Source organism: Sinocyclocheilus anshuiensis, unplaced genomic scaffold (genome assembly GCF_001515605.1).
Source record: "Sinocyclocheilus anshuiensis isolate Anshui unplaced genomic scaffold, SAMN03320099.WGS_v1.1 scaffold1891, whole genome shotgun sequence".
Taxonomy (NCBI): Eukaryota; Metazoa; Chordata; class Actinopteri; order Cypriniformes; family Cyprinidae; genus Sinocyclocheilus; species Sinocyclocheilus anshuiensis.
The window spans coordinates 165,131-176,344 of record NW_015549560.1 but is presented as its reverse complement, the minus strand read 5'-3'; the positions used below and the strand labels follow the sequence as shown (position 1 = coordinate 176,344).

General features: G+C 38.6%; 1 protein-coding gene across 1 annotated transcript in view; it reads right to left on the bottom strand.

Annotated features, from left to right (window-relative positions):
* The window catches only part of prkd3 (protein kinase D3), a 94,051-nt gene extending 83,141 nt beyond the window's left edge, over positions 1-10,910 (bottom strand). Inside the window, exons 1-2 of the mRNA XM_016445184.1 lie at positions 10,557-10,910; positions 9,518-10,172 (exon numbers count right to left, since the gene is read on the bottom strand). Coding sequence (XP_016300670.1) covers positions 9,518-9,802 — 285 coding nt within the window. The 5' untranslated portion in view covers positions 9,803-10,172; positions 10,557-10,910. The remainder of the gene's footprint in view (positions 1-9,517; positions 10,173-10,556) is intronic.
* Between the last annotated feature and the right edge of the window lie 304 nt (positions 10,911-11,214).

The window sequence follows — 11,214 nt, the reverse complement described above, 5'->3', positions numbered from 1 at the left end:
AATAATAATAATAATAATAATAATAATCATCTTGCTATTGTCAAAGGCATCAGCCACAGGCGATATCTCTGTCTATCGTCGATACACGATACTATCGCCACAACCCTAATGGCAAATTTGGAAAAAAAATAAATAAATCCCTTAATTCGCAAAAAAGTTTATAGGCTGGCTTGACGTGGTTTTTGACTTGGAAACGAATTTGCCAAGTAAATTCCTCCATGCACATCAAAAAAGTCATGTGACTTTGCGCGATGTAGAGGTCTGCTACCCGACCCGAACCCGACGGGTCCCGAAATACTTTCGGGTTTCGGGTCGGGTTCGGGTTTATGTTTAATGAATAGCTTCGTGTTCGGGTCGGGCTCTGGGTTTATAGCTAAACTAAAACTATATGCAGCCATAGATAGTTAGATAGCAGTCATAGACGCACGCACACACATTATTGCACACGACAACACAGCACGGAAACTTTTATTAGTAAAATAGCTTCGACAAGCTACTGACTCGCAACGTTATATTTCTCTGCAATGAGGGTGTAAAATCACTGTTTTTGAAGGAACTAAGCCTCATTGCTTTTAGAGAGAGAACCGCTGCACCTGATGTTCATAAACTTTCATAACTGGTAAGTGTTTTTTCTTTTGCCTTGTGAACTGGCCGAGCCCTAATGATTCTGTTTCTTTACATGTATTTGCTTAAGCTACTGACCGTTGCATGCAATCGTGAAATACAGCATTTTTTTAAATTGGCTATTCGTTGTGGGGGGGGTGGGGGAGGGGTATTTCGGGTTCAGGCTCTAAATTTAACTGCTCGGGTCGGGTCAGGTCAGACGATCTCGGGTACGGCCCGGGTTCGGGCTTCACTTTAAAGCCCGTGCAGACCTCTAGCGCAATGGGACGGCATAACTTGACTAACCAGCGGACTGATCTCATTGCACAGCATCTCAAATGTTGTTTTGGTCATTCTGCAATGCCTGAGCCAAATTGCCCCCCAGAACTGTCTTTACACTACTGCGTTCCCAAACAGCAGGCATCCACCTCCGAAAGCAATGTCGGCATTTATTGTGTTTCACCTGCTCGCAAGGCGTAAGTAATTTATTATATATGAAAATTATTATATACAGTGGCTTCTTCTACTTTTCTTAGTAATATTTAGTGCCAATTTATCAGGAAGTGACAATTTTGTTCTCTTTGACTTGTTGGATGGAAACAGTGCTTTATTCGCAAATGTTTTATGCCATATTTCAATTTTGCTCCCAAGTTAAATTCGCAACTTTGGATGGAAACATAGCTATTGACATATACTTTGAATATGAAGTCAACATTTCAGATTCAGTTTCAATGCTGCCATCATGTACTGTCCGAATGACTGCTTTAAAAAAAAAATTGTACCTTTACAGGCAAAAAAAAAAAATCTCTTAAAGGGGTGGTTTACTGGGTTTTTTTCTAGGCTTGATTGTGTTTATGGGGTGCAGTCTAACATGTGTTAATACTTCGTTTTTAAAAAGTATTTTTCACAATTTACCTTTATTCTACACCACCCTGTCCCTTCTCCCATAAACACGCTGATCATTTTCTGCTTTTATGAAGCCCCTCCCTCAGAAATACGTGATGGGCTCAGATTGGTTAGCTGGTCCAGTGTGTTGTGATTCGCTAAACCACCTCTAGAACGTCCCGCCCCTCACCTCAGCGGCATGTGCTCTGGTTGTATTGTAAACAATGGCGTCGTCTATATTGCTTATCAGTTTGAGCCCGATTGAGACGCAGAGGATATTAGTGAAGAGGATCGTGCACAACCTGTGCAAGCATGGCTTTTAATGGTATGTTTTTTTATTGTTGTTGTCTCATACTTTTATATACGCTGTTATTTGTAAATGCTACTGCTTCTGTTAGCTTTTAATATACGGTTTTATTTAAAGCTGATTAAAGGTTTAATACAGTACTGCAACTGCACGCGCATCCATGTATACCGCTTCTCATAGCTACATGAAAATAAGTGTATAAATGGAACAGTTCATTGTTTGAGCTGAATGAGAGAGAGAGAGAGATGCAGAGCGTGTGCAGAGCAGGGGGGCGCGAGGAACAGTATTGAGAACCGCTGCTTTAGAACACTGATTTTGAAACTTGTGAATCCATTAGAATCGTTAGAAGACAGAATCACGATTCATATATGAATTGATTTTTACATGCACCCCTAGTTTTCTCTTCCTCTTCTCTTAAGCAGCGCAGCATGCAGGGGTTAAAGCAAAAAAAAAAATCCTGAGCCTGAACTTTTTTCCAGGGGCAGGGCGGGGGGAGGGGATGGGGCAGCACATGCAAAGCAAGCAATGACTGTGGCAACTTTAACATTTGAAAGGATACTATGGCAAAGTTATTGCTTTCCTTATTCAAACTGTTTTTTTTCATGAATATATGGTTGACCTGAAGAATGAAAGCTATATCATACACTTGGAAAATTATGAGCTATATCACCGCTTGTCGACACTAGGGGTGTGACAATACACTTAGCTCAAGAGATGAGACAAAATACAGATACTTGGTTCACTAGAACGAGACAATATTTTAATACTATTTTTAAGAAATTTTCAATGACAAAATATTTGTCTTTTAATTACAAAAAGTAACACAATGCAGTTGTATTTTGAAATATTTTAACTAATCTAGGGCTGTAACTAATGATTATTTTGGTAATTAAGTAATCTACTGATTATTTTGACAATTGAGTAATCTGATATTTTTTAGTAACACAAATAGACCTAAGTGAAAATCAGGCTTTAGTATGACTATTTGTATATAAACTAACGGTGAGGCAATAATAATTGCCTCAAATAAAGTATCAAAACCAAGTAATTACATGGTTTTATCGAACAACACTGTTAAAATACATAATATAATATGCCTATACATAATATGAACATAACCAACTTAAGTACATTATGTATTATAACAAATACCTGCAGAGGGCGCCAACGGCCTGGTGACGTTTCACTTTACAGCGTGATTAAACAATGTTTAAATCCATTCAATTTTAATAATTGGCCACATGAAGAAACTTTTATTTTGAAATCGCGATGTACAATAAATGGCATATTTAGAAATATGATGTATTCTCCTGTGTTGGCAAAGGTTCATAAATGATTTACGTTACAAATCTATTGAGAAAATGCACAGTTTTCCCAGATGAACAATTCAAATTCACAGCATATGCAAAGGAAGAGTTTAGCCCCTTTCACACATACAGTCTTTACTGGTAAATTACCGGTAAGTTACCATTAAGAGATCATGTGTGAACAGGACCTTTTCCAAAATCCCGGTAAATTTGTTCTGGCAATCATGTCGTTCTTATGGATATGACATGATTACTCTGAGCTGTTTACAAAGCTCCGTTGCTTTTTAATTCGTTTTTCTATGTAAATATGCTAGCTTGCAGCTTTTTCAACGTGTCGCGCTTCTCCATTCATCAGGGCTGCGACTCTGCAATTGGAAACTATTATGCACGTCTCGTGTTTACTCGAAAGTGATATCAACAAGTTTTTTTTAAATGTAAGATTATTTTTTTCCGCAGCCAAACGCTGCACGCCAGAGATTCGGCACGGTGCCAAAGAACTTTAAGCCCTGAGCATGGCCTCGCCCCCTTCGTTGCATGTTCCCGGGGGCAGGGTTTGTCTGGGTTTGTGATGTCACGAACCCGGGAAGTAACTCGTTGTAGTCCCTACGAGCCGTTTTTGTAGGCATTAAACTGCCAGAATTTTAAAAGATGATATCTCCGTTTGCATTGAACTTTCAGCGTAGCAACTTTGCAGATATTGTTTATGCTCAAACAGCAACATTACACACTAACGTTAAAAAAAGTGAAATCGCAATCAACCACCCCTTTAAGGAGCAAAAGAAACATAAATAGGCACCACATGTTCTTCTTCATTAGTAGCTTGCAATTATACAGGAGGTGTTGAATTTTTTTTAGCCCCTTGCATTTTTTCTTATCACGTAGACAACAGGTTAAGTAAAAATATGAATAAGCAATATAGCGCATAAATTTAGCAAAATGCTCCTCTTTATAGTTATTTTTTTCTAGCTGACTAATGGGCTTATGGACGCCCGAAGAGTTATTCTGAGGTAAACGATTGTTACAGGGCATTGTTTACAAGCTTTACACGTTTTCCGCAGTTTGAAACACTGAATGAGTGATTACATGAGACATTTCAGTAAGATGCACTGTCTCTTATCTTATGATATACCTTTTGATGTCCACTCATGTTTATTTCGTACTATAGTAGTAAAGAGAAAGATATGATGGGTTCACGTGCCGCTTGAATTGAGGCACTAAAGTAGGGCTGTGCAAATTAATGTGGCATGAGCGATTGCTTTAGTGTAGGGCTGTGCAAAAAATCGAAGTGCGATTTCCATGCGCATCTCGTCAGTAAAGCCGCTCCTGTGATTAGTAGCAAATCGATTCATTGTCGGCCGCTCCTGTGATTAGTAGTAAATCTCCAGCACGTGCGTTCAGATGGAGCGGCATTTACTACACAGAGCCGTAGTTCACTGACAAGCTACACAAAATCGCGTTCAAAATCGACAATGAATCGATTTGCTACTAATCACAGGAGCGGCTTTACTGACGAGATGCGCATGAAAATCGCACTTCGATTTTTTGCACACCCCTACACTAAAGCAATCGCTCATGCCACATTAAAGAGCACCAAAACGGAATGTTTTAATTTCGTTATTAATCTGGCAGAATTATAAAGCTGATGCTTTGTTTATTAAAAGGTAACAGATCACAAAGTTTATTGTGATTATGGACCGCAAGTGCGCTACAAATATTATGAAGTTCACGCATTTACAGAACACAGCATATCTTGATAACAAGAAGCCATATTAGTATCGATTATAAATGAGAATTGTTAACGATATTATGTCCACACAGCTGACAGCTTTACCTGTTGTAGTTTAAGTTTAAAACAACTTTTATGAATTTTGAAGCCTAAAAACGATCGTCAGAAGTAAAACGTTAAGTGTAGACTATAAACAAACTACACCATGGTCACATGACTTTAATGTCGCCACCACTAAGCTTTCGACTCTTCAGTCTTTATTTAAAAAAACATTTTCCCTTAAAAGTTTAAGGCACAAAGGCACATTTATGAACAATGAGGCTGTGAAAGTGACTAGATTAGTTTTTCTGATGGGTGTGATGACATTTAATGTCCCGACAACCTCTGTAGTCCCATTTAGACAATTTTTAGCATCCGCCTTTTTCAAGACAAGAAAAAGCAAGGGGATTTTACTGATATAATTTATATAGTAGAATCAATGTGAAAATACCCTGAGTATTAACCACAGACCTTATTTAAAGAATTCAACCAAAAACCCATTTAAAAAAAATCACATTGACTTCAGGACGATGGAACTGGAAGTGAAAAAATGTCTGAGGCTCATGTAATCCTACAATATTGAGAATTTGTTAAGTTATTTTAAACAATGCGAACACATTTAAAATATCATTTTTGGCCCAATGTGTCCAGATTTTTTGGTTTTGGTCTTAAATTGTCATACCTTTTCGTGTTAAAGGTGCAATAGGTGATTCTCTTCAGAATAATGTTTTGTTATGCTGGTTGAAAGTCTCTTCACATCCCGATAGCAATCATTAAGTTAAGTGGCCTAAATGTATTTATCTGTATTTACAGTATATATTCTGTGGAAGGCGTAGGACCAAGTAATGTTCGTCCAATCAAAACGCTCGGTGTCTCGCTTAGTTAACACACCCGATTCAGATAGCCAGCTCGTTAGAAGAGAGCTACGTGCATGAACTGTGTTCCGATCGATATGATCCCTACAGTGTTCATTGCTCCCTACTCCCTGAGCAGGGGAAATACGTTTAAGTTTATTTCACTTCGGAACATTCATTCACGGATTTGCACTGCGCAGCGTCTTCACACACACAGACGAAACTTACTAGAGAAGTGTGACATAATATACCTCTGTAAATAAATACTATTTAAATTTACGTCTCGCACACTTTAATGCCCTTTGTATGGAACATATACGCTCATTTCGACTGGAATCATGGCGGAATATCCGGTGATGTCCACTTCGCAGGGCACTTACAGTCCAATAGAACAAACATATGAATAAGAGATACATATGAAATGTGCAGGGGGGCACGAGGACTGGAATTGGGAACCGCTGATGTAGCCTATTGTAGTAGTGTTGTCTCTGGTATTCTGGTATAAAGATTATTGGAGTACATTTTACAGAAAAAAGCCATTTCCATTTTTCTACTTTAACATTTCATGTTTAATTCAATGCGTTGCTTTGTTACTTCTTTCTTTGTAATTATTTGTGAAAATTACTAGCAGGTGAAAATTGTTTCAAAGTAAATCCTACACCATTATTATTTTTATTTTATTGTTTTGTTTTTTTCCAGTGTATAACAGTAATGAAGCACCAGGAGAAAACCTACACCAACACGGGGGGACATGCAAACTCCACACCGAAAGACACCAGACTCAAATAATTAATGCAAATGAATAAAATAATTATTTTGAATTATATTTTGAAATAATTACACATCTACTGTACACTAGTGCTAAAAAAAATCATCCTGCCTTTGTTTGGAAGTGGAAAAAGAGAAAAATTATGTGAAATTGTTCATTTTACTTCAACATAACATACATCACATCATAATTATGACTTTTGAACTCTTCTGCACCTTCACAGTGAGCAGGACTGTTTTCAGGTCAGCTGGAGGGTGTGACTCATCAACAAGATGCTTGCTCTAAATGCCTGGACTGGGTCTTTGTACAACATTCCTGTCTTAACGCTAACATCTTACAAGACTCCATAAGATATCAATGGAGTATTTTCCCCTCTGAATAACTAGCACCAATAAACTTCATTAAAAAACAGCAGCAGCACACTGGCCTGAAGGAATGTGAACTTGACCCGAACTGCACTGCACAGACTGTACAAAGCCAGATGCAGCATGTCATTAACTCACTGTGCTGCTCTTATGTGGCATATTGACCTGATATTCAGCATCTTTTACCAGACAGTAATGGCACAGCTCTTGTCATTCACAGGTCACCTGACCGCATAGCTGCTCTCAGAACAAGGCTATGATTTGAAGCCACCGCTTGCAGGTTTCAAAAGGCAGGGACTTTATTTATGCTTTTTCTATGAATTGGTAGAAAAACCAAAGCCTAAGGTTTAGATTTAGATTTAAAACTGCCCATATACGACTAAAAGAGTGTAATGAGAATTCAAAATTATTTACTCAAGTACTGTACTTTTACTGTAACTCCTACAGCTTTTAAACTACATTCTCCAAATTTGGCACAGTCCTACAGCCTGTTCTGATACAGTGTGCTGATCAGTATAAGTTTTTTTTTTCTTTTCTATAACTGACAAATTCAAATTTCCCCTTAATAGAAATCTTCTGAATGTGTGCTATATACTGTTGTCAATGACGGTGGTTCTCCATGCAGGCAACGTTTATTTTCATTATCGATTTGTTCTAAATTTCAACCATTCATTTTTGAAGCCCTACTAAGAAAGCACCTAAATATTGTACACTAAAAAGAGAAATATGAACAGAAACTGCAACTTTAACCAATCCAATAACTGAAACTTTGACATGAAATAGCTGATTAAAGCAGGCGACATCATATTTAATGTAAACACTGGGTGATGACATCATCTCAGAAAAGGCATGTGTTTACTGTATGCACAATGTGTGACATAATTCAAACAACTAAAATTTACACCTCTTGGTTAGTGTCTGATTGATAAAGAGTGTTTTCTGTTCTCTGATAGATTGTATGTACGCACTTATCTGCCGCATGCATTACACAGACAGTTAAAGGGGTGCTATTATGCGTTTTCACTTTTTCAACTTTAGTTAAGAAGGCGGGCCTTCATTTGATACAGGAACTATTCGAGCCGTTCATGTCAGACTGGGGAGAGAGGTGTTGTAATAATGTAAAATATGTGAAAAATAATGTGTTTTTCGAACAACCTAGTATGAGAGCCTGTTCTAGTACACCCCCAAAACAAAATCAAGACTTTGTAAAACAGCATAATAGAACCCCTTTAAAGATGTGCTTGTATTATCCAAATAACTCTAAAAAATTATTTTTTGAGGTCACTGCGTTCTGTCATAATAATGCATGTCAAATACACCAGACCTTTGTTTAAAATATCAATATTATATTGATCAACAATGACACATGCTTAACTATATGCCTATATTTTACTGTAAAGTAAACAACACTAAAAACTTTGCGTGGGTCAATGACAAAAAGACAGTCTGTGATAAGAAAAGGGAAAATCATTTAAATATAATTTAACACACAAGTGCCATGTTCTAAAAAAAAAAATATATATATATATATATATATATATATATAGGGCTGCAACACCTAATCGATAAAATCGATAATCAGTCATTACCGATTAGTCGTGTCTGCCCACCGAGCACAGAAAACTTCCACCAGTCACGTCAAATTACAGCAATGAATAATGCATTTCTATGGATGAAATGCATCTTAAAATAGCAAATGAAACAGAGTGACCTGCTGCGGGAAAGATGCGTGATCCAAGCTGCCCGAAACATGAAAATGCTTTACTTTAAACTTCAACGCAGTAAAGAGGGAGATATCAGAAGCTGTCATTTAGTCTTTATTTACAAACTTGGACACCATACGCGGCTACTGACTGACCACGAACAGGAAATAGAACTTGCTGCATTTTTGATTCGTTAATGTCTCGCGGTCTTGCTGTTTTTTTTTTCTTTGAACAATTACATTTTGGGCTAAAAGTGTGTTGTAACGCATGCGTTACTGAACATGTACGGAGGAAAATATTACTGAAAATTGATTAGTAATGCCTTACACTACTGCGTTACAGCAAAAAGTAATCCGTTACTGTAATGCATTACTTTTGTAACGCGTTACTCCCAACACTGCCTAGCAACACTTTAGCGGCCACACACATAGCCTTCAGCACTATAGCCTTTTCTCTCTTCAAACTACCCAAGCATTCAAATTACTTTAAACCAAATCATGCATTTACTGTAATACTGATTTATGACAGAGGTCTGAAATCCACAGCCATTGCCTTCACCCTGTGAACAGTGGAACTGTGCTTCTAGCAACATGCATCCCACCGCACTGCCGTGTTTGTGGAAATGCATGTGGATCAAAGCAGATTTAGATGAGATTGAATGAAAATGTGTTCTTTAATCAGTCACTAATGCTCCTCATGCTCATCCACCTAAATCAACTTCCTGAAGATTACAGGAAACCTCTCGCATCAGTCAATTAGTCTTACCCTTTTACAGAAATTACCAGAATTCAATTTCAAAAATGAAAATGGTCTAAAAACATATATACTGTGTAAAGCAAAAATGTGTAGAGAGATTTGACAGGTACACTTTCAAATTATTTTACAAAGTGTGACCAAGCACCTAGATTCAGTAAGTGAGTAGATCATGCAAATAAGAAATATCCTTGAAAGGTTATTACCTTTTGATCGACTATGGAGCAGACCAAATCCATCACAAAACTGAGGGACAGATCGTGTGGCTCCAGGGTGACCATCTCCCTGGTAAGTCCGATCTGAAGGAGGAAGGACACTCCATGGAGGGAGCTGGTGGGGCTCGGAACGCTGTGATTCCCATTGGAGAGACGGACACAGAGTGGCACCGGAGGGCTGGGTGATGGAGAAGGGGTTGGGGGTGCAGTCTGATGCTGAGAGTGGGCGAAGGGTTTAGGTAAGGTCAGAGGAAAGGTGCTACTACTGGCAGACATTAGTTTCTTCCACAGATTGAAAGTAAACCGTGTAAAACTGACAAGCTTGGAAACCGTGGCTGATATCCAATGAGTGAGCAGGTTGTGTTTTTAATTAAATGCAATATTCTTCTGTCCTAAGGCAGGTGAGTAGTGAAAGTGTACGAGGTAGCGAAATTGTACCCAAGAATAAGGCGCCTATTTCTCGCTGTTTCCCTCTAAAAACATGCAATCCGGATAGCATGCTTCATGGCTGGCTGTGTGATTTCCAGCACTTGTTGCACATGTTGGATTGAGAGTGTCACTCCACGGCTGAGCAATCAGGATGCCAGCGTGATGCTTAACAAAGTGGCTTCCATTGTCATCCAGCTCCTCATTCAAGTCTCATTTCCTGTTTGAAACAAAACAGATTCAAGTCTTTATTTCCCTGAATGGGGGGGTACAGAGCTCATCAGGCCATTATCTACATGCATCATAAGCGTAACTTCAAACTCAATGTATTCTGGAAGAGTTTTGCACATTTTTGTCTTTTGCACTGAAAAACTCCAGCTCACATCTGGAAGCACATCTGGACACCCTCCCACTCTAGATCACATTAACTGGCACAAGACCACAAATACCAGCAAAACAAGTTATACAATGTCTTTGTTCAGGCTTTATCATCATGATAAAAATCTAAAAGGATACACTGAAGACAAGAGGAAAAGAGAGGAAACATATCTTTAATGCTAGAAAGGCGTTTCCATACCAAGTGAACAGATGAAGAAAAACTTACTACCAATGGAAAACGAGGACTTGAACGCCTCTGGGTTTCTTTTTTGAAGCTTCTGGTGCTTAATTTAGCCAGTAAGCATCGCTCGGTCATAGAGTCCCTTACATGAGCTCCATTTGAAAACTTTCTATCCTCGTTTCATGTTACATTCTGCTACTTCAAACGCGCCTCAGTATCTGCTCTCCGTTTCCGCGGGCAATTAAGAAACGGCGCCCAGACAGAGAGAGTAAAACCTGAAGGAAATGGCAGGTCTGTCGAGTTGAAGAAGTGAAGTTGAGCTTCAGAAGTGCAGAAATGTTTTTCTCGTTCTCTCGCTGCCTGACGCGCATGTCTCTCCTCACGCGCAGTTTCCGTTATGCGAGCGCGGAGCGTGTGTTCGCGCCCTCTACCGGCGTCATTACACAGCCCTATGAAGGTAGAATGACGTCAAAAAGATTTGCATACGCAGGGTAAGAGTTGTGGAAGTGTACATAAGACTGTAAGCGTAAAATAAAATTGCATGCGTAAGAGAAGCTTTGTAAAGGTGTAAATCGCTTTTCAAGCATTAGAAAAAATTATTTGCAGCATTTTACTGTTATTCGTAAGTGTAATTCATGTATTGTGAAACTGCAGCTTCATGCTAACGCAAAATAAATATGATCTGCATGCTTCTGACTTCCAT